General features: G+C 57.5%; 4 protein-coding genes across 4 annotated transcripts; 3 read left to right on the top strand and 1 right to left on the bottom strand.

Annotated features, from left to right (window-relative positions):
* Position 1: 1 nt before the first annotated feature.
* On the bottom strand, positions 2–999 carry BJ171DRAFT_502368 (uncharacterized protein). The gene is made up of 2 exons (XM_053110759.1): positions 866–999; positions 2–616 (listed from the first exon to the last, which is right to left on the bottom strand). Exons 1-2 carry the CDS (start codon positions 890–892, stop codon positions 35–37), a joined length of 609 nt encoding a protein of 202 aa, XP_052967542.1. The 5' UTR covers positions 893–999; the 3' UTR covers positions 2–34.
* A 373-nt stretch (positions 1,000–1,372) lies between these two features.
* On the top strand, positions 1,373–2,192 carry BJ171DRAFT_567616 (uncharacterized protein; the record flags this gene model as incomplete). The annotated part of the gene is made up of 2 exons (XM_053113476.1): positions 1,373–2,104; positions 2,139–2,192. 2 exons carry the CDS (start codon positions 1,373–1,375, stop codon positions 2,190–2,192), a joined length of 786 nt encoding a protein of 261 aa, XP_052967541.1.
* Positions 2,193–6,959: 4,767 nt separating this feature from the next.
* Positions 6,960–9,545, top strand: BJ171DRAFT_502348 (uncharacterized protein). Its single transcript, XM_053110758.1, has 3 exons — positions 6,960–7,293; positions 7,375–8,753; positions 8,840–9,545. Exons 1-3 carry the CDS (start codon positions 7,022–7,024, stop codon positions 9,334–9,336), a joined length of 2,148 nt encoding a protein of 715 aa, XP_052967540.1. The 5' UTR covers positions 6,960–7,021; the 3' UTR covers positions 9,337–9,545.
* Positions 9,546–9,619: 74 nt separating this feature from the next.
* BJ171DRAFT_598555 (uncharacterized protein) lies at positions 9,620–10,783 on the top strand. The gene is made up of 2 exons (XM_053114848.1): positions 9,620–9,866; positions 9,940–10,783. The coding sequence occupies exons 1-2, from the start codon at positions 9,755–9,757 to the stop codon at positions 10,764–10,766; spliced, it is 939 nt and encodes a 312-aa protein (XP_052967539.1). The 5' UTR covers positions 9,620–9,754; the 3' UTR covers positions 10,767–10,783.
* The last annotated feature ends 11,813 nt before the right edge of the window (positions 10,784–22,596 follow it).

Below are 22,596 nucleotides of genomic sequence, written 5' to 3'. Positions count from 1 at the left end.
ATACGGCAGAAAAAAACGATGTATTGATCTGTTCCTACTCGCAGAGCTGCTCGATCTGAGCACAGAGGTCGGAGCGCTGGGCATGAAGCAATTCCAGCTGCCCGTCGATGCACTGGACCTGCTGGCGAAGATGGGCGAGGGCTGTGCGCGTGCGCTTGGCTGGTCCAGCGAGGCGTGTGCCGGGGGTCGCCATTTGGTGTCTGGGCCGCTGTCCTGGTCTACGTCCGGACAAAACCTTTTCTTCGTTGCCATGGCTCATGTCATGCGGGAGGCTGCTCATGAATCGGACGACGCTTTGCTCGAGGGCCGGGACAGCGGCACCAAACACGACGAGGTGAATGGCAAAGAGCGTCCGAGCTTCCTCCAGCGAGACAAAGAGGTCACCGACTTGGACGCGCGGCGGACGCACCAAGCCTCGGCGCAGCCAGATGTCGCCACCGCTTTCGAGGAGTCGCTTGACCGCCGGGGCGAGGGCTTCTTCTCGGGCCTTGCGAACGCACACTCGTATCATCGCGTTGATCTTGCGTCGTGTGTCTTCACCAGGGACGAGGGCTGACACGGAGCGGTGCTTGCGGCCTTGAAGCATCGTCAGCCCAAGGCGAGGGCGATCGACCAGGTGGGTGAAGTTCAGGAGGAGCGTGCCATCGGCGTCGACAATCGTGCTGGGGCGAGCGTCGCGGGTCATCGTTCGAGAGGTGAGATGCAGACCGATCGGCATCGACGACTTCGCTCGCCTTTTGAACATCGGAGTCTGGCGGAGATAGAGTGGCCATGAGCGACATCCACGCAGCTGATGCCTCCCACCGCTCTCCATTCCCGAGGAGGATCCTGTCATGGGAATGCCCCCGTCTTTCGCCTTGCAAAGTTCCGACTCCGATGATGGCAGCGCCATACAAGAAGGACTGGGTGAAATCCGTTTGTCGCCATCTCTACCACCGCCGCCATGGAGCCAAGCACCGCCGACGTCCTCAGATCCATCAGTTTCAGCGAGATCTTCTCAGACTCTGGAGAGAGCGATCGTCCAGAGCCTCCTGCTGCCATCATGAAGCCATCCCCGTTGGCCAAGCGCAAGCCAGGTCGCCCCTGCAAGCAGCCCCCCGTCCGTCAACGCCCCTCCTACGATCGAGCCGCCAAGGCCGGTGTCAAGTATCCGACCAGGAACCTGATCAAGCACTGGGGACGTTCACGCCGTCGCGCCCGCGGGACCAGCAAGCCCGAGTCGGACGGAGTCGCCCATTGAACCCTATGTCATGCAAAGGATCCTGTCCGAGCCAATAAAGCACACACTGTCCATCTCCTCACACGTTTCGCATAGAGCATGGGGTATAAGAGACGCCGTTGTGAGGTGGGTGTGTTCGAGGCTACCTGCATCATGTCCTCCTCCAGTACCAAGCGCATCACCCGCTCGATGAGCACCCGCGCTGCCAAGCGCAGATGCATACACAAAGAGCTCGCCAATGCCGGGGTCGAGGCCACACCTTTTGCCGTCCAAACCATCTTCCAGATCCCAGAGCTGCTCGACAAGCTCCCTCCTTCAAGCCTCGTGAAGCTCCGAGCCACCTCCAGTGACATGCGATCCGTCCTCTCGACAAAGTCGGTCGGCATCCGCATATGGGCCGCATGGTTCAACGCCAAGTACGACACCGAGCTCCTCCCGAACGATTGCGCTGCGCTGACCCAGTACTTCCCCACTGAATGGCGTCCCTACACCCTCAAATGGATCAAGTCGATCCCGAACTCTGTGGTTTCGGCAGAGTTTGTCCGACTCGTCAGCTGCAGGGGAATGCACGATGACCAATGGGTTTCGAAATGCCAAACTTGCGTTGAAGCCAAGCACGTCCCAACGGCCATGTGGATATTGATCCACCGCCGGCTGAACGTGTCGCTGCAGTCCCAAAGTCTCACCATCCTGCTCGACGAATGCAAGCGAACCGACTCCGAGTCGCTCATAAAGTTCATCATCGACAATGGGACGAGACTGATGCAGTCCAGATATCCCAAAGTCCGCGTCCAGTTCTGTGAGTGGCTCAAGACCATGGAGTCTACTCATGTAGATGCCCGGTACAAGCTCTACGAATGCTACCGCTATGGCTATGGCACTGGGGTCGATATAACCAGAGCGCTGAATCTGCTCGCAGAATGCGCAATGCAACGCCACACCCTCAGCATTGGAAGACTCTTTGACATCTTGAACTCTGGATCGATTGAAAATGTCCCAGGTGCTGTCTCTGTTGTGAACTGGGTACTTGTCAAGACTGGACAACGGGGCAAGCAGGGAAGCGCGCAAGAGTCCTAATGCAAGACTCGAACGTAGGGAGAGGAGCGGGGACTGGACTGGGACACAGAGTGTCAAGTGTGAAGCCAAAGTTTTATTCTAGATCCAAGGCTTAGGATACTAAAAATACAAAGTCATTTCAAGGACAAGGCAAGATAACTAGGCAAGATACAAGGCAAGGAAACTCAGTTCATGACACTATCTCCCCCTTAAAGGCCAGATATAATGGCTCGATAGGACTGGAACATGAACGGCACCCCAGCTCCGTCTTTTCCGAAATTCAGTGTCAGCATCGGTTTCGAACCGGCAACCTCCAGACTGGTATGCAGACACCTTAAACGAACTCGGCGAACTGGGGCACTGGCAGGGGACTCGGAACGGCGGATGAAACCCTTGGAGAGGTTCTCTTGGATGTAGGTGTGGAGGGCGTCCATCTCCGGCTTGGAGAGGTTGTAGACGGGCCCAAACGACGGAGACGCACCTTCGACCAACGGGATCGTGTGGTCGTAAGGGCGGTGCTGGGGGAGCTTGTCGGCCTCGGACTTGGAAAACACCTTGGCAAAGGACGAGTACTTGGAGGGGACAGAGGGCTCGGCCTTGGGCTTGGCTCCAGCGTCGACGGAGCAGAGGGACAGGACTCGGGCAGCATCCAAGAGGAACACTTCCAGGCCTTCCTTCTGGACGGCGTGCTGGAAGGGGATGCTGCCGATCAGGCTGACGCTGGGCAGGGACTGGGTCTTGGTCTTGGTCTTTGGGACGGCAGGAGGCAAGGCAGGACTGGGCTTGGGCACGGTAGGAGGCAAGGCAGGGAGGATCTCGGGCTCGGCTGGGGACTCGGCTGGGGACTTGGCAGGAACAATCTTGGACTCGGGCAGGGACACGGCAGGCTCGGCGGGGACCTCAGCAGGGGACTCGGCAGGGCTGGACCTAGAGGACTGTGGCTCGGGAGAGAACGGGGAGGCCAAACTGTGGATAGAGGTGCAAGGCAAGAAAATAGAGTCATGGTGCCAGTCAAAGTAGGGTTTGTGTTTCTTGATCCAATCCATACCCAAGATGATCGGGTATGAAGCCAAGGGAATCAGCGCGAACGAGATTTGTTCATAGTGGCTGATGCCTGTGATCATAGAAACACAAACTCCAAGACTAGACTCCATCGAAGAACCATCGGCAAGAGTGATGACGAAAGAAGTTTCAAAGGTGGGGAGAGCGTGGGTTGCGGCGAATCCAGTGTCCATAAACGAAGTAACCGCGCCGGTATCGATCATGGCGGTTGCCCGTATGGACTCTGGACCGCACAGCAGAGTCACAGCGAGGGAGGGCTGACGTTGGATGTCAGGCTCGGGAGGCGAAGACGAAGAAGCAAGAGCGGTGGAAACGGTGGCAATGGTGACGGGGGCAAGATGGCAAAAGGCAGAAGAGTGATTTACCGTGGAGACATTTACAGGAGGAAGATTTATGACATGATTGACGCCTAGGAAAGCTCCTCCGACCTTTTCTAGGCAGAGAAGTTTTCCTGGTCGTCAAGTTTATTCACATCAACGACAGCCAAAGAAGCATCGATGGCAGCCAAGCGGGAGGATGCCTTATTGGGGCAGCGAGGGGCAATGTGCCCTTCCTGCTTGCAATAAAAGCAACGATTAGCAGCACGGAGGGCGGCCTTGTCCTCGGCGGTCAGCCTGCGAGCGGAAGCCTGGCTGAGGTCCATGGGCTGGGGAACGTTGAAGGCTTGAGCGGGGCGAGGAGGAGGAGCAGGAGCGAAGGGACGAGGAGCCGGACGGAAAGGGAGAGGAGCCGGACGAGCAGGAGCAGGAGCAGGAGCGGAGCGGTGGTTGGGACGGCGGGAGCGTTGGTCCTCCTGGCGGTTGTCGATGGCGATCGCCGCTTGCATGAGATCTTCGAGGTTGTCGAAGGAGCGGCGGGAGAGTTCATCTTGAACCGAGGGCTTGAGTCCACTCTCGAAGTGGAACATGAGAGGGTCTTGGGACCAAGTGACGAGGTGGACGGCTTGGCGGCGGTACTCGGCGGCATAGGCGGCGGCGGAGGTGACTTGGTAAAGCCTGACCATCTCGCGAGCAGCGGCGATGGTGGGCTGGACCTGGCCAAAGGCAGCACGGAGCCACTCGGAGAAACCGGCAAAGTCACGGATGGCAGGGGGAGAGCACTCGGGGTCTCTCTCCAACTGATCGATGTACGGCTGCATGTAGTCTGCAGCAGTACCATCGAGATAGGATAAGGCGTAAAACACCTTATCCCTTTCAGTCTGGAAGAGGGGAGGGTTGGACACGAAGGCCAGTCTGCAATGCGAGAGGAAGGCATTGCAGCGGCTCGGGTCCTTACCAGAGAAGCGGTCGGGAGGACCTATCTGCCTGGTGGCAGAGTTGCGACCAGCAGAGTGATCCTCGGGGTCTTGGGCAGGATCATCGACGTCGTCAGGTACGCCGAAGTAGGGGCGACCTGCGCGACGGATCGGAGCGGGAGCAGGAACTGGAGGAGGTAGCTGGGCCTGGTAGCTGCGGAGGGCCTCCTGGACACTGGCGGCGACAACTTGGCGGACATCCTCTTCACGGCGAGCCAGGACCTGGTCCATACGATCGGTGATGCGGTTGAGCGCATCATCCTGATCGTGGAGGAACTTGGAAAAGTCCTGGAGAGAACGGGCGTTCTCGGCGGACTGGATAATGACCGCACGGATGGCCTGGAGCTCGGGCTCGGAAAGGCCAGAAGGGGAAGCCATTGGTAAAAGAGATAGCGAAGGGAACGGGGACAAAAGCTGGGCAAGTGGGGGGTTGTTGAAGGTCTTGCCAAGTGTCAAGACTGGACAACGGGGCAAGCAGGGAAGCGCGCAAGAGTCCTAATGCAAGACTCGAACGTAGGGAGAGGAGCGGGGACTGGACTGGGACACAGAGTGTCAAGTGTGAAGCCAAAGTTTTATTCTAGATCCAAGGCTTAGGATACTAAAAATACAAAGTCATTTCAAGGACAAGGCAAGATAACTAGGCAAGATACAAGGCAAGGAAACTCAGTTCATGACAGTACTAACGATAGAACCCGAGGCAGACAGGGAATTTTTGTTGGCCAACTGCAAGAAGCTCGCACTTGGTGTTCCTCGCAATTCCACAATCACCTCCATCTACCACCTGGCTGTCATCAAAGCGTACCTCCAGGGCAGCCATATGGCGCGCGTGTTCATTCTCTCGAGACGCCAGTTCTCATTCCATGCCTGGGATCGTGCTCAAAGCTGGGGTGCCGATATCCCGCTGGATGCGATTGTCGCAGCTGGGAATGACCCCCAGGTGCGGGACGCTTTGACAGGGCTGCTCAGGACGTCTATAGAAGCTCATGGGAATGGCCGCATCATTTGGCCTGTGTACCAGCGTTACATGCAGTGCATCCAATAAAGAATGAACATGTGATTTCATCCCTCGGACATATTTGTGGGCTCTTCATGTCCGTGAGTGGGGCGTTGTGATCTTTCTCCTTCATCGTTCTCCATCCATCGCCATGCTCGTAGAGAAACCCGCCGTGAAGACCGATTCCGAGCCTGACGTCGAATCGCTCGACGAGCTCTTCGAGATGCTGATCAGCCCCAATTATAATCAAGTCGTCGGTGCCACCGATGTGCTGATCGACATTGTTCCCAGCAACCACCAGGCCTGGATCGATGCCTTTGCATTCATGTGTTCCAAGAGCGATCTGGATCCAAATGCCCGCTTCCATCTGGCCTGGATGAACTGGCTGGGTATCGGCACGGCTATCGACTACACCCGGGCCTTCAATCTCTGGATGTCGGTCAGCAGGGCACCATACGTATACCACAACCTTCGATATGCGAGCCAGGTGTTAGTCGATCTCTGCGACGTTTCCGGATACGGCAGCATCTCCTTCAAGGCAACGCCGTTCATCTGCAATCCCCCGGCACCAGGCAGCCAAACCGAGCCCATCTTCAAGCTCCTCTTCCAGTGGGCCAAGATCGCTGCTCGCCGCCATTGGCCGGGTCAGCTCCTCCTGGCTCGCTGCTACCTGGAGGGACTGGGTTGCCCTGTGCAAGCAAAGCAAGGTGCTGACATGGTCCGAATCATCGCCCTCAACGACAACGCCGAGGCACAACTCGGCCTCGCCATCCTGACTCGCGAGGGCAGAGGTACTCCCCAGTCGAACGGCGAGTGCTTCTTCTGGATAAAATCCGCCGCAGATCGCGGGTATGCCCCGGCAATGTGCTGCCTGGGCAATGTGTTTTTGGAAGGCGAGATTGTGTTGCAAGATCTCCCCAAGGCCTTTGAATGGTTCAATCTGGCATCCCACTGCTGGAATCTCGATGCACTCTATAACTTGGGAGGATGCTATATCGATGGAGTTGGCGTTGAAAAGGACTTGGTGAAAGCAGCAGAGGTGTTCATGTCGGCCGCAAAGCTCGGTCATGCAGGCTCGCAGCTCATCATCGGAGATTTCTTGGCTCACGGACATGGTGTGTCTGCCGATCCGGTGCAGGCAGTCACTTGGTTCCAACGGTCGTCGATGCAGGGCTGCCGCAAAGCAACCGAGCGACTAGCTCAATGCTATTTCCATGGTTTTGGTGTGCCAGTGGACTACCAACGCTCCCAAGCACTGATCAACTCGCTCACTCGCTCCAACTGAAAAATACATTTGCGTTTGCCTCGACTTGATCAAGTCCAAGTGCGAAATGAGGACTTGGTGCATTGGGCTGGGAGGTCGACGCGATCACCTGACCGAGGGGTCCGGCCGGACATGGTGTTTCCTCCGCCCGCCGGCGACCGTGGTGCGATCGCTGGGCTGGACTCCCTGCGCCACAACGCGCTGAACCCTTCGATGTGTGGTCAGCTGGCCAGGCTGGATGCCAAACCGCTGTCGCCAGCGAAACGCCGCCCGGATTGCCGCTGCAATCCAATCTGTCATGTCTCCCATCCCACGCCCTCGCACCCCCATAAAAGCCGCCGCTGGCTTCCCGAGGACAGCAGCATCGCCCGCCTACTCGTCCCAGCGCATTCATTCGCCTCCAGGTAAGTCCAGTCCCCAGTAGTGCCCAGCAGCAGCAACAGGCGACCACTCGGATTCGTTGTAACGCCTAGTCGTTCCCACAGCTGCTCTACCATGCCGCCTTCTGCCGATCCCGCCAAGCCCAAGGGGTGCTACATTCGCACCAGCATCAAGGCGCCCAACAATACTACCGATCTTTGGTTCCTCGAGCTCGAACTCATTCGCGGAGGTCGTTACAAATGCCGCGATCTTTTCGGCGAGTCTTTCCAAGAATATGGATTGAGAAACCCGAAAGATGTCAGCGTCTACTGTCGGGCTGCTGACAAAATCGACGAGTTCCTGTTCGAACTCAAAGCTGCAACCCTGAATGCAGACTGCAGCTACCGTGCTGACGCCATCAAACTTCTCTCCAAATTCGACCTCGAGACCCACCAACGCAGGGAAATACCACCCTACGGCAGTTTCCGCTACGTCCCGTCGCCCGACATCGCACTCTTCCAGCGGGTCTTCTACAAGCACAAAGATAAGCCCGTTCCCGCACCTAGTCATCAGAAGCTGGGATTCTACAATCTCGGTAAAGACGGCGTATATACGAAGATGGCTCGCTTCGTGCCCGATGGATTCGGCCTCGAGTGTATCCCCAAGAAGCCCAGTGATGAAAATGGCATGGTGGTCCTCCAAGGACATTTCAGCCAACTATCGCAAGTCAGGAATGATACCATCGCCAATCCCTCCTTCGCGAGCCCGGAGTTCATTCAGGTTATTAACCACGAGATCATCGAGACCAGCACCTGTATCCGCAAGCTGGCCATGCGTCCAATCGCCGATGAGAAGACGGCTTCTTCGGTCGCCCCCGGTTGTCCTCCCCCTGGCCCCGATCCTGCTCCCAGGAATCCACCTGCTCCCTCGGCTCATGCCTTCGCGCATGCCGCCCCTCATGCTCCTGTCTTTGGAGCTACCGATTCCAGTGACCCATTCTCCGTCGACTCCCTCCACTTGGACGATATCTTAGCCGCGTTCCCTACCGTTGCCGAACCCGCTAGGACGGTTCAACTCGATCAACCCACCGCTCCTACCTTCGGGGCTGCTGAAGCTCGCGATCCCGACTTCACCGACAGTGGTGCGACTCCAGTGCCTTTTGTCGTTGCCGAACCCGCCGCCCCTCCATTGGCCCAAGGCGTTCGGGTCTCAGCCAACACTGCTGCAAGTGACGGTGACGTTCACCCGTCCGCCGACTCGTGGGAATGCTACATCCCCACGAGTCCTGCCATCTTGGCTCCCGGACGTATCACCCCTGCTGCAAGTAGTCATGCTTCCCACACGCCCACTGAAGAGGGTCGACACTACATCCCAACGAGTCCTACCCTCAAGCGCCCGGCCCCAGTCGACGAGTTTGATCGCGACCAGCCTCGAAAGCATGTTCGCGATACCTATTATGGGACTGCTTCCAAGAGACCCAATGACGATGATAAGTACACCCGATGTAAGTCGAGATTGCTTCCGTGCCCGGATTATGCGCTCTATGAGTAAAGCCTCGTGATTCCCTAACACTGCCGCATCAAATGACAGTCTCTCGTAAGCTCTTGACTCGACCTGAGGATGTTAGAAGAGATACCACATTTGCCGATATCGATACGAGTATCATTCGTGAAGCTATCAATCGTCAATATCCGCATAGACAGCGTCGCAACATCGCCAACATGCTAAGTATCGGTGATGTTATCGGTTCGAACAGTGAACTGCGAACGCTTCGCAGGGAGTTCAAATGGAAGTCCCGCTGGCACGACGATATTTTACGTGCTCATTGTGAAAAAATCGTTCTTGATTTCATCATCCACCACGAATTTCGCTTTCGTGAGGAGGGTTCTGTTTCCAGGTCCATAATTCCGGGACACCTCTTCGATTCTTATGACTCACACCCCCGCTTTGATCCCATCATTGCCCCTTATGTTGCAGTTATTCTTTTCCGCTTGTTCGACTTCGAACGCTCTGACAAAAATTGTCACTATGGTGATCACTGGAACACATTTGCTACCAGGCACGGTATTGACTTGTCCATGTATTGAACGATTCATTCACTCAGTTTCATTCTTGATTCATCTCAATTTGCCCCCCCCATTCAGTACCCCAATTCAGCACTCTCGTTCAGTACCCCCAATTAGCGCCCCAAAACAGTACCCCCATTCAGTACTCCAATTCAGCGCCCCTACCCAGCGCTCTTCTTCAGTATCAAAAAATCAGTAGAAAAATCCAAAAATACACACAATCAGTATCCGTGTGAACTGCCATGCGCGGGAGCAACATGTCCGCTCTGTGTGGGGGGATCGTGAGGATGTGAGTGTCCGAGTGGTGAGGTGGGTGTATCATGTGAGCGTCGAGCGACCTGCGGGGATATAAATCAAGTCCGCTCCCCAGCCACCTTTCCATCCAGCCTTCACCCTTCGCCTTCGTCGTCTCGCCACCCCATTCAACCGTCCTCCAACGATGAACACCAGAAGTCGCCGTCTCTTGTCCGGTGCTGCGATCGATCGCCTCGACCAAGAGCCCATGAGAATGCCGCCCAAGAAGAGAAGACTCTCCAGCGATTGGATGGACGGTATGTGTTGATCTGATCGCTCGCCAGCTCGTTGGAACGCTATGTGTGTCCTAACTTATGTTCCCGTCCTCAGTCATCGACCGAGAGAGCGATCGCCTCAGTAGTGGCTCTCCATGTCGCCCCGGTCCATCGACTGCCGCTGCGGCCGAGCGTGGTGATGATATGATCGGCGGATCCTCTCCCCTCACTTCCACCTTCGGCATGAGTCCGTCCACTCCTTCGTTTTCTCCGATCACTCTCCCGTCCCCATCCCCCTTGAACTCGCCCACCAGGCAGAGTGCTATGGTGGTTGATTCGCCCCCGCCTGGTGTCTTGGTGCGTCCACCCAGACCAGTGTTCATTCGACACTATTCCCAGCTGACGATCAATCACGGCTTCAAGCACGTCAACCCGGATAGGCTTTTCCCGTACGTCGACGTTGATCGGAGCTCTGAATATTGCCCAAAACATCCTCTATTTGTCAGTCTCCGCGATATTGTTCAACGCACTCCCGCACTCACTGCCTCGATGCAGGCAAGACACCGCCGATGCGGAATGCGAGACTCAGTCATCCAGAGCATGGAAAAGCTTCTTTTCAACCAATGCAACGACTTGATCGACGACTGGTTCAAAAACTGGAAGTTCACTAAGAAGCATCGTGGGATTATCAGGGAGTATCTCCTCGTCCCCAAGCTCCGTCGTCAGCGCCGTATGATTGTCGAACAGCAATGTGAAGGTCAGGCTGGTGATCAACCCCCGCCCTATCGGTACCCCATCACCAGAATGGATTATGCCGAAGCGCTCTTGCCCTATATCACGGTCATCATCATCCAGCGCTTCTCTATCAACAACTCCATCACTCGCTGGGATGACTTCGTCAAGCGCTTCCCAGGAGTGTTCGACCAATACACCATCATATGACCATTTGCTCCTTCTCTACCCCCGTTGCTCCGGCGGGTTGCTGTTGTCGTCCCTGTGCCGCCGACCGCGGCTGACCTGTCAGCACAGCACGCGTCACGAGGTATCAATTGTGTGGTTCACTCCTGGAGGAGGGGTCTATTCAGAGCCACCTCCACCGGCGGAGATACCAAGTTCCGATCGGCGCTCATTGGGTGAGTATGGTGGACATGGGTCAGCTGATGGTCCTGGCAGATGTCCAGCTGCGGCAGGGTGTGGAGATAGCAGACTCCGCCAATCGCCGCCGGCCATGTCCGCCGGACGACGTAGGATCTGTGGGGCTATATGACGGACACCTCCTCCGCGATCGCTGTTAGAGTCCGAAGGGGACTCAACGGCAAAAGAAGAAGTGAGCTCGAAGTGAGCTCAGGGAAAGCAAGGGTAAAGTCCGAAGTGGACTCGGAGAGGGAGCGAGGGAAGCAAAGATCCGTTCAAGATAAGACTAGTCTCGAAATGAGACGTGAGGAACACTCAGAGAATAAAGTAGAAGGCACTTTATTTAGTCCTATTTTGAACGCTGAGGTTCGACTACACATCGCGGGGGTCAGGCTATTTATAGACAAGTCCGGACTTGGCAGCGAAGGGCGGCCAAGGGAGGGAAAAGTGGGCGATCGAGCAGGGCGAAGGGGGCGATGCACGAACGAGGGCCGAGAAGGACCACCGAGACAGGCAGAGAACCAAAGCGAGAGAGGCGCAAGCAAAAGCGAAGCACCTGGCAGGAGAAACGTGCAAAGGCGAAGCAATGTGACTCAACATCCAAGAAGCGGATTGGTCAAGTATAAGGTTGGGGCAAATGCATGCGAGATGAACAAGAGATCGGGACGGTCAGGCAGGTCATGAGTCACCGGTGGGGGGACACATGACCGGCAGCCGAATTGCAACCAATCGCAGCAAGGCGCGTGCACAAACAAACCGGCGCGTGCGAAGAAGACAAAGGAAGCGGAGCAGCGCGGGAAAACGGAAGTGCGGAATGGGCGGAAAAGACAGGCAAAGGGCGGAAAATTGGAGGGGAACTGCAAAGCTACACACAAACAAACAGAAAGGCAAAAGAACAGCCAAGTGTGCAGTCAAAGTGGAGAACAAGCAGGAGCTATCCCTAACAGAAGCTGGATTACCAGAGGATTGGACCATTCACCATCCTCGAGGCCGTCGGGACATTGGCTTTCCGCCTGTGATGATCATGCACGTTGGGAACACGTGTGGACTGCTGCGCGTGATGCACCGTGAGTCATGTTTGTTTGTCTTGGCGTGTATTCCCTGATTGGCTGGCGCCGATGACTCTTACTTCGCCTCCGACTGCGCTGTGCTTCGCCCCTCTCTCTAGCAGCTCCGCCTCCCTCGCACCCCCATCTCGTCCCTCGTTTGTCGCTCCACCCCTCTCGCCCACTTTCGCCCTTCGGTTTCCCTCTTGGCTATAAAGCCCCTCCTTTCTTGCACCCATTTTATATCTGCAGTTCGAACAACACTTGTTGTTATCTGATAAGTCGTAATATAGCTTATCGTTGTTCGCCAAGCACCTGGTCGTCCAGTGTCGTTGCTTGTCGTGGTCCTCACATATTGTTCGAACTCCCTCTCTCTGTCTGACCACCTGCTTGGCTGAGGCTTCGTTGCTGCCCTCATCCTTCTATTCTCTGTTGTCTTCTCTGCACTCTCCCCCCCGCCCCCATATCCCACATGGACCAACTCCAGGCCCAAATCGTTGCCCTCCAGGAGGAACTGGTCCTCCTCCGGACCACACACTCTTCCGCCGCCCCGCAGCTCCCCCACATGCCGACCCCGGACAAGTTCGACGGCACCAGGTCAAAGTTCCGCCCCTTCGTCAACCAGTGCCGCCTGCTCATGATGCTTCAGGCATCCAGGTTCCCGTCCGAGCAAGTCAAGGTGGGTTACGTCTTGAGTTTGCTCACTGGTCCGGCCCTCCAGTGGGCGACTCCCTTGATCGAGTCGAACGATCAAATCCTGCACTCGTTCGACTCGTTCATGGAACGCTTTCGCCAAGCGTTTGACGATCCCGACCGCACCCATACTGCCGAGCTGCTCCTTTCCTCCATGGCACAGGGCAACCGATCGTGCATGGACTACGCTTCCGAGTTCCTCCGCGTTGCCGCCGACCTTCCCTGGAACGACGAAGCCAAGATATCCGCCTTCCGCCGTGGCCTGTCGAGGGAGATCAAGCAGCGTCTCTCCTTCATCGACCCTCTCCCTCTCCGCTTGGTCCCGTTCGTCGAGCGTTGCCTCAAGATCGACGCACGCATCATCGAGCTCAACAACGAGCTCCGAAACACCGGCCCTGTTTCCTTCGGCACCCAGGCCTTCCACTCCCGCACCCCGTCCTTCCAGCCGCCCGCCCAGGAGCCTCCGGTCCTCTACTCCGAGCCGATGCAGATCGACGCCGCCGTCGTCAGCCGCCTGACCCCCGAGGAGAAGAATCGCCGCTTCCAGGAGCGCCTCTGCTTCCGTTGTGGCAAGCCCGGCCACGTCGCCAAGTCCTGCCCCCTCAAGTCCGGCTCCCGTGCTCCCGCCTCTGGTTCCCGCTTCCCTGGCTCCCGTCCTCAGGCTCCCGGCTCCCGTCCCCGTTCGAAGGTTGTCCGAACCATCGTCTACGATGATGGTGAGGAGGAACACTTCGAGTCGGGAAACGACCAGGCCCAGATCTAAGTGGAGGCTTAGATCTGGAGCCGTCCCCCCTTCCTCCAGAAGCAAGCGTCGATGGTAAGGAGCATGAGGTAAGTGTCGAACGCATGGCTATGTGTGGAATGATCAATGTAGTCGGTGGTGGATCGCACTCTGTCAATACCGCCTCTTCTAAGGGCACATCTGGCTCCCAGATGTCTTTGACAGAGCTCCCGATCTCCACACCACCTGCGAACTTGGTCATCTGCTCGAACCATGCTGCCGACACTGATCTCTGCTCCGAGCCTTCTTCGTGCGTTTCTTCGATTTCTTCGTCTTCTCCCGTTTTCTCCGCTTCTCTTGTTCTCCCTTCTGGTCGCTCCCTCTCTTGCCAACTTCTCGTCGATTCTGGTGCCTCCGGGAACTTCATCGACGAGAGCTTTGTTGACCGCTTCTCGGTCCCCCTCGTTTCCAAATCCACTCCTCTCCCTGTCCAAGGTGTCGATGGCCAGCCACTTTCTTCCGGCCCCATCACTTTTGAGACGGAACCCCTCAAGATTGTTCTTGGGGACTACACTCAACACCTTTCCTTTGATGTCATTAAGTCTCCCCACCAACCCGTTATCCTTGGCTATCCCTGGCTGCAGTCCATCGAACCCAGGCTTCACTGGGCTCGTGGACTCCTTTGCCTTCCCCGTCCTGCAAGCCACATCCTCAAGGTTGTGGATGCCTCTTCCCTCCCTTCCGTTTCTTCCGTTTCTCCTTCTCCCCTTCCTCTTGTTGGCGACACACCCAATGTTTTCCCTCGTGCCTCTACCGACACCACTGTGGTGCTCGCTTCTTCGCCTCGCACCGTTTGTACTCGCGAAGATGATCAGAATAAAGTGATCGCTCAACGTTATTCTGATTGTGTTCCGAGTGAGGTGCCCTGTTCCTGTGCTGCTCGTCCTGGTCCCTCCGGTCTCGTCTCCGTCCGTCCTGGTCTCCCCGGTCCCGTTGCTCCCAGCCCCGCTCCTGTCCGTGTCCAAGCGATCAGGTACAAGTCGTTGGAGCAGTCCGTCCTCGACACACAGTCTAGCCCCGACCCCCTGACTGTGTTCCAAGTCCTCGTCCTTCCTGCCACCGATCCGGATCCGACGCCCCTCTCGACGTCGATCCCCGAGGAGTACAAGTCGTTTGGCTCAGTCTTCTCGAAGCAGGAAGCCGACTCGTTGCCCCCGCACCGGACGTACGACTGCCCGATCGACCTGGAGCCCGGCAAGACCCCCAAGTTCGGACCACTCTACTCCCTGTCAGAGCCCGAACTCAAGGCCCTTCGTGAATACCTCGACGACAACCTCGTCAAAGGGTTCATCCGTCCTTCGTCCTCTCCCGCCGGTTCCCCGATCCTCTTCGTCAAGAAGAAGGACGGCTCTCTGCGTCTCTGCGTGTGAGGACCACGACAAGCAACGACACTGGACGACCAGGTGCTTGGCGAACAACGATAAGCTATATTACGACTTATCAGATAACAACAAGTGTTGTTCGAACTGCAGATACAAAATGGGTGCAAGAAAGGAGGGGCTTTATAGCCAAGAGGGAAACCGAAGGGCGAAAGTGGGCGAGAGGGGTGGAGCGACAAACGAGGGACGAGATGGGGGTGCGAGGGAGGCGGAGCTGCTAGAGAGAGGGGCGAAGCACAGCGCAGTCGGAGGCGAAGTAAGAGTCATCGGCGCCAGCCAATCAGGGAATACACGCCAAGACAAACAAACATGACTCACGGTGCATCACGCGCAGCAGTCCACACGTGTTCCCAACGTGCATGATCATCACATCATCCCCTCCCCAAACTACGGCCACTCCTGCGAACAATAAGTCCAGGCTTGTCGGGGTACCGGCGGTGGAAGTCGGCTATCTTGTCGGGAGCGTTAACGTAGTTGGCGGGCTCCCAGCTGCGATGATCAGTCGAGTAGCCCTTCCAATCAACGAAATAGCTCAACTTACCGCGGACCAGCTTGGAGTCGAGGATCTCCTGGACTTCATACTCCAAGTGGTCGTCGACGCGGACTGGCGGAGGAGGGTCTTGGATGCGGCCGGGGAGGGTGTTCGACTTGTGGGGCTCAAGGAGGGAGACATGGAACACCGGATGGATCTTGAGATCCTTGGGAAGGTCGAGGCGGAAGGCGAGGGAACCGATGGCTTCGACGATCTTGTAGGGTCCGATGCGCTGGTAGTCCAACTTCTTGCTTGGACGGGTGGTCTTGATGTTGCGTGTTAGGACCCAGACTTGATCGCCAGGAGCGAACTTGGGAGCGTCGGACTTGTGGGCATCCGCAAAGCGCTTGTAGTCCGCCTTGGCCTTCTCGAGGTTCTCCTTCAGCAACGCCAAGTTGTGCTGAAGGTGTTCGACTCGGTCGGTCGCGGAGGGGACATCGAGGCTGGAAGGAAGGACCGGAGACTCGAATCGAGGGTTGAAGCCGTAAGTCGCCAGGAACGGGGAGGCCTTGGTCGAGGTGTGCTCGAGGTTGTTGTATGAGAACTCGGCGAGCGGGAGCAGCATCGCCCAGTCATCCTGCTGGTACGAGGTGTAGCAGCGGAGATGCTGGTTGATGACTTGGTTGACCCGCTCAGTCTGTCCATCGGTTTGGGGGTGGAACGCCGTGGACAGACTGGTCTTGATGCCGAGTTCTGAGCACAGGGCCTGCCAGAACCGCGAGGTGAACTGGCTTCCTCGGTCCGAGACGATGTTGTCCGGGAGACCGTGGAGACGGAAGATGTTGTCGAGGAACAGCGACGCTGTTTCCTCGGCACTTGGGAGGGACCGACAGGGAAGGAAGTGGGCCATCTTGGTCAGGCTATCGACGACGACAAAGATGCAAGTCTTGCCGTTGGACTCGGGGAGGTCGGTGATAAAGTCCATCGTCACCAGAGACCAGGGTCGCGATGCCGTCGGGAGGGGCTGCAAGTATCCAAACGGCTTATGTCGAGGGACTTTCGAGCGTGCACAAGTGTCGCACGTCGAGACATAAGCCTGGACATCCTTGCGGATTGAGGGCCACCAGAACTGCCTCGAGATCAGTGCCCGAGTCCGCCGAATGCCAGGATGTCCAACAGCGACAGGATCGTGGCATGACTTGAGGACGGGGACTCGACACGACTCGGGCACAACGATCTTGTCCATGAAGGTGAGGAGACCATCCTTCAGGACATACTTGGGATCGTTGCGGAGCTGGTCCAGGGACGGGTCCTTGGGTTGCTCCTCGGCAATGAGCTTGAGCAAGTCCACAGGGCGAGTGGAACTTGCATCCGAGGAGCGACGGACGGCACAGGCGAACGACGAAGGTGGCAGCAACGGGGGAGGCTCCTTGGACACAGGTGCGGACGGAGGGACGTAGTCCGGGCGGCGGGAGAGAGCGTCGGCCTTGCCGTTCTTTGGACCGGGGAGGTACTGGATCCGGAGGTCGAACCGAGACAGGAACTGCGACCACCGGGCGTGTCGCTGGTTGAGGATGCGGGCCGACGCCAGGTATTCCAAGTTCTTGTGGTCGGTAAGGACTTGGACTGGGTGTTGGGCACCTTCGAGGTAGTGTCGCCAGACCTCGAAAGCCTCCTTGATGGCCAAGAGCTCCTTCTCATAGATGCTGTAGTTGCGTTCAGCATCCATGAGCGTGCGGGAGTGGAAGGAGCACGGGTGCAGGTGGCCATCGGAGCCGCGCTGGGACAGGACGCATCCGATCGCAAAGTCTGAGGCATCAGACTCCACGACAAAGGGCTTGGATGGGTCGGGGTGCGCAAGGACGGGCTCGGAGACGAAGGCTTCCTTGAGGGACTGGAAAGCCTTGTGGGCGTCGGGGGACCAGCGGAAGACCTGGGACTTCTTGAACAGGAGCGTGAGCGGACCGGCGATCTTGGCATATCCGTCAATGAAGCGACGGTAAAAGTTCGAGAACCCAATGAAGGAGCGAAGGTCGGAGACATTGCGGGGGACGGGCCAGTCGACAATGGCGGAGAGCTTTGCTCGTTCCATCTCGATACCCTTGGGCGAGATGACGTAGCCGAGGAATGAGACCTTGTCCTTGGAGAACTCGCACTTCTCCAGCTTGCAGTACAACTTTGCAGCCTGGAGCTTGGCCAGGACCTGCTTGACGTGATTTGCATGCTGAGTGGGGTCAGCGCTGTAAATCAAAATGTCGTCAAGGTAGGCAATCGCAAAGTTGTCCAGTTCATCACGAAGGACATCGTTGATGAAGTGCTGGAAGGTGGCCGGAGCATTGGTGAGTCCAAAGGGCATCACCAAGTACTCGAACTGGCCGTAACGAGTGCGAAAGGCCGTCTTCCACTCGTCGCCTGCGCGGATACGCAGCAGGTTGTAGGCCCCGCGGAGGTCCAGCTTCGTGAACACCTTCGCGTCCCGGACTCGGTCCAGCATCTCATTGATCAACGGTAAGGGGTAACGATTCTTGACCGTGATCGTGTTCAATGCGCGATAGTCCACGCAGAGACGCAGAGAGCCGTCCTTCTTCTTGACGAAAAGGATCGGAGAACCGGCGGGAGAGGACGAAGGACGGATGAACCCTTTGACGAGGTTGTCGTCGAGGTATTCACGAAGGGCCTTGAGTTCGGGCTCTGACAGGGAGTAGAGCGGTCCGAACTTGGGGGTCTTGCCGGGCTCCAGGTCGATCGGGCAGTCGTACGTCCGGTGCGGGGGCAACGAATCGGCTTCCTGCTTCGAGAAGACTGAGCCAAACGACTTGTACTCCTCGGGGATCGACGTCGAGAGGGGCGTCGGATCCGGATCGGTGGCAGGAAGGACGAGGACTTGGAACACAGTCAGGGGGTCGGGGCTAGACTGTGTGTCGAGGACGGACTGCTCCAACGACTTGTACCTGATCGCTTGGACACGGACAGGAGCGGGGCTGGGAGCAACGGGACCGGGGAGACCAGGACGGACGGAGACGAGACCGGAGGGACCAGGACGAGCAGCACAGGAACAGGGCACCTCACTCGGAACACAATCAGAATAACGTTGAGCGATCACTTTATTCTGATCATCTTCGCGAGTACAAACGGTGCGAGGCGAAGAAGCGAGCACCACAGTGGTGTCGGTAGAGGCACGAGGGAAAACATTGGGTGTGTCGCCAACAAGAGGAAGGGGAGAAGGAGAAACGGAAGAAACGGAAGGGAGGGAAGAGGCATCCACAACCTTGAGGATGTGGTTTGCAGGACGGGGAAGGCAAAGGAGTCCACGAGCCCAGTGGAACCTAGGTTCGATGGACTGCAGCCAGGGATAGCCAAGGATAACAGGTTGGTGGGGAGACTTAATGACATCAAAGGAAAGGTGTTGAGTGTAGTCCCCAAGAACAATCTTGAGGGGTTCCGTCTCAAAAGTGATGGGGCCGGAAGAAAGTGGCTGGCCATCGACACCTTGGACAGGGAGGGGAGTGGATTTGGAAACGAGGGGGACCGAGAAGCGGTCAACAAAGCTCTCGTCGATGAAGTTGCCGGAGGCACCAGAATCGACGAGAAGTTGGCAAGAGAGGGAGCGACCAGAAGGGAGAACAAGAGAAGCGGAGAAAACGGGAGAAGACGAAGAATTCGACGAGACGCACGAAGAAGGCTCGGAGCAGAGATCAGTGTCGGCAGCATGGTTCGAGCAGATGACCAAGTTCGCAGGTGGTGTGGAGATCGGGAGCTCTGTCAAAGACATCTGGGAGCCAGATGTGCCCTTAGAAGAGGCGGGTTTGACAGAGTGCGATCCACCACCGACTACATTGATCATTCCACACATAGCCATGCGTTCGACACTTACCTCATGCTCCTTACCATCGACGCTTGCTTCTGGAGGAAGGGGAGACGGCTCCAGATCTAAGCCTCCACTTAGATCTGGGCCTGGTCGTTTCCCGACTCGAAGTGTTCCTCCTCACCATCATCGTAGACGATGGTTCGGACAACCTTCGAACGGGGACGGGAGCCGGGAGCCTGAGGACGGGAGCCGGGGAAGCGGGAACCAGAGGCGGGAGCACGGGAGCCGGACTTGAGGGGGCAGGACTTGGCGACGTGGCCGGGCTTGCCACAGCGGAAGCAGAGGCGCTCCTGGAAGCGGCGGTTCTTCTCCTCGGGGGTCAGGCGGCTGACGACGGCGGCGTCGATCTGCATCGGCTCGGAGTAGAGAACCGGAGGCTCCTGGGCGGGCGGCTGGAAGGACGGGGTGCGGGAGTTGAAGGCCTGGGTGCCGAAGGAAACAGGGCCAGTGTTTCGGAGCTCGTTGTTGAGCTCGATGATGCGTGCATCGATCTTGAGGCAACGCTCGACGAACGGGACCAAGCGGAGAGGGAGAGGGTCGATGAAGGAGAGGCGCTGCTTGATCTCCCTCGACAGGCCACGGCGGAAGGCGGAGATCTTGGCTTCGTCGTTCCAGGGAAGGTCGGCGGCAACGCGGAGGAACTCTGAGGCATAATCCATGCACGAGCGGTTGCCCTGTGCCATGGAGGACAGGAGCAGCTCGGCAGTGTGGGTGCGGTCGGGATCGTCAAACGCTTGGCGAAAGCGTTCCATGAACGAGTCGAACGAGTGCAGGATTTGATCGTTCGACTCGATCAAGGGAGTCGCCCACTGGAGGGCCGGACCAGTGAGCAAACTCAAGACGTAACCCACCTTGACTTGCTCGGACGGGAACCTGGATGCCTGGAGCATCATGAGCAGGCGGCACTGGTTGACGAAGGGGCGGAACTTTGACCTGGTGCCGTCGAACTTGTCCGGGGTCGGCATGTGCGGGAGCTGTGGGGCGGCGGAAGAATGTGTGGTCCGGAGGAGAACCAGTTCCTCCTGGAGGGCAACGATTTGGGCCTGGAGTTGGTCCATGTGGGCTTTGAAAGTGGGGAGCGAGGATGCAGGGAAGACAACAGAGAATAGAAGGATGAGGGCAGCAACGAAGCCTCAGCCAAGCAGGTGGTCAGACAGAGAGAGGGAGTTCGAACAATATGTGAGGACCACGACAAGCAACGACACTGGACGACCAGGTGCTTGGCGAACAACGATAAGCTATATTACGACTTATCAGATAACAACAAGTGTTGTTCGAACTGCAGATACAAAATGGGTGCAAGAAAGGAGGGGCTTTATAGCCAAGAGGGAAACCGAAGGGCGAAAGTGGGCGAGAGGGGTGGAGCGACAAACGAGGGACGAGATGGGGGTGCGAGGGAGGCGGAGCTGCTAGAGAGAGGGGCGAAGCACAGCGCAGTCGGAGGCGAAGTAAGAGTCATCGGCGCCAGCCAATCAGGGAATACACGCCAAGACAAACAAACATGACTCACGGTGCATCACGCGCAGCAGTCCACACGTGTTCCCAACGTGCATGATCATCACACTGCGTGGACTATCGCGCATTGAACACGATCACGGTCAAGAATCGTTATCCCTTACCGTTGATCAACGAGATGCTGGACCGAGTCCGGGACGCGAAGGTGTTCACGAAGCTGGACCTCCGCGGGGCCTACAACCTGCTGCGTATCCGCGCAGGCGACGAGTGGAAGACGGCCTTCCGCACTCGTTACGGCCAGTTCGAGTACTTGGTGATGCCCTTTGGACTCACCAATGCTCCGGCCACCTTCCAGCACTTCATCAACGATGTCCTTCGTGAGGAGCTGGACAACTTTGCGATTGCCTACCTTGACGACATCTTGATTTACAGCGCTGACCCCACTCAGCATGCAAATCACGTCAAGCAGGTCCTGGCCAAGCTCCAGGCTGCAAAGTTGTACTGCAAGCTGGAGAAGTGCGAGTTCTCCAAGGACAAGGTCTCGTTCCTCGGCTACGTCATCTCGCCCAAGGGTATCGAGATGGAACGAGCAAAGCTCTCCGCCATTGTCGACTGGCCCGTCCCCCGCAATGTCTCCGACCTTCGCTCCTTCATTGGGTTCTCGAACTTTTACCGTCGCTTCATTGACGGATATGCCAAGATCGCCGGTCCGCTCACGCTCCTGTTCAAGAAGTCCCAGGTCTTCCGCTGGTCCCCCGACGCCCACAAGGCTTTCCAGTCCCTCAAGGAAGCCTTCGTCTCCGAGCCCGTCCTTGCGCACCCCGACCCATCCAAGCCCTTTGTCGTGGAGTCTGATGCCTCAGACTTTGCGATCGGATGCGTCCTGTCCCAGCGCGGCTCCGATGGCCACCTGCACCCGTGCTCCTTTCACTCCCGCACGCTCATGGATGCTGAACGCAACTACAGCATCTATGAGAAGGAGCTCTTGGCCATCAAGGAGGCATTCGAGGTCTGGCGACACTACCTCGAAGGCGCCCAACACCCAGTCCAAGTCCTTACCGACCACAAGAACTTGGAATACCTGGCGTCGGCCCGCATCCTCAACCAGCGACACGCCCGGTGGTCGCAGTTCCTGTCTCGGTTCGACCTCCGGATTCAATACCTCCCCGGTCCAAAGAACGGCAAGGCCGACGCTCTCTCCCGCCGCCCGGACTACGTCCCTCCGTCCGCACCTGTGTCCAAGGAGCCTCCCCCGTTGCTGCCACCTTCGGCGTTCGCCTGTGCCGTCCGTCGCTCCTCGGATGCAAGTTCCACTCGCCCTGTGGACTTGCTCAAGCTCATTGCCGAGGAGCAACCAAAGGACCCGTCCCTGGACCAGCTCCGCAACGATCCCAAGTATGTCCTGAAGGATGATCTCCTCACCTTCATGGACAAGATCGTTGTGCCAGAGTCGTGTCGAGTCCCCGTCCTCAAGTCATGCCACGACCCTGTCGCTGTTGGACATCCTGGCATTCGGCGGACCCGAGCACTGATCTCGAGGCAGTTCTGGTGGCCCTCGATCCGCAAGGATGTCCAGGCTTATGTCTCGACGTGCGACACTTGTGCACGCTCGAAAGTCCCTCGACATAAGCCGTTTGGATACTTGCAGCCCCTCCCGACGGCATCGCGACCCTGGTCTCTGGTGACGATGGACTTTATCACCGACCTCCCCGAGTCCAACGGCAAGACTTGCATCTTTGTCGTCGTCGATAGCCTGACCAAGATGGCCCACTTCCTTCCCTGTCGGTCCCTCCCAAGTGCCGAGGAAACAGCGTCGCTGTTCCTCGACAACATCTTCCGCCTCCACGGTCTCCCGGACAACATCGTCTCGGACCGAGGAAGCCAGTTCACCTCGCGGTTCTGGCAGGCCCTGTGCTCGGAACTCGGCATCAAGACCAGTCTGTC

Source organism: Polychytrium aggregatum, assembly GCF_025602895.1.
Source record: "Polychytrium aggregatum strain JEL109 chromosome Unknown BJ171scaffold_15, whole genome shotgun sequence".
NCBI lineage: Eukaryota > Fungi > Chytridiomycota > Chytridiomycetes > Polychytriales > Polychytrium > Polychytrium aggregatum.
Note: the sequence above shows the minus strand (reverse complement) of the source record. Positions and strands in the feature narration are given on the sequence as shown.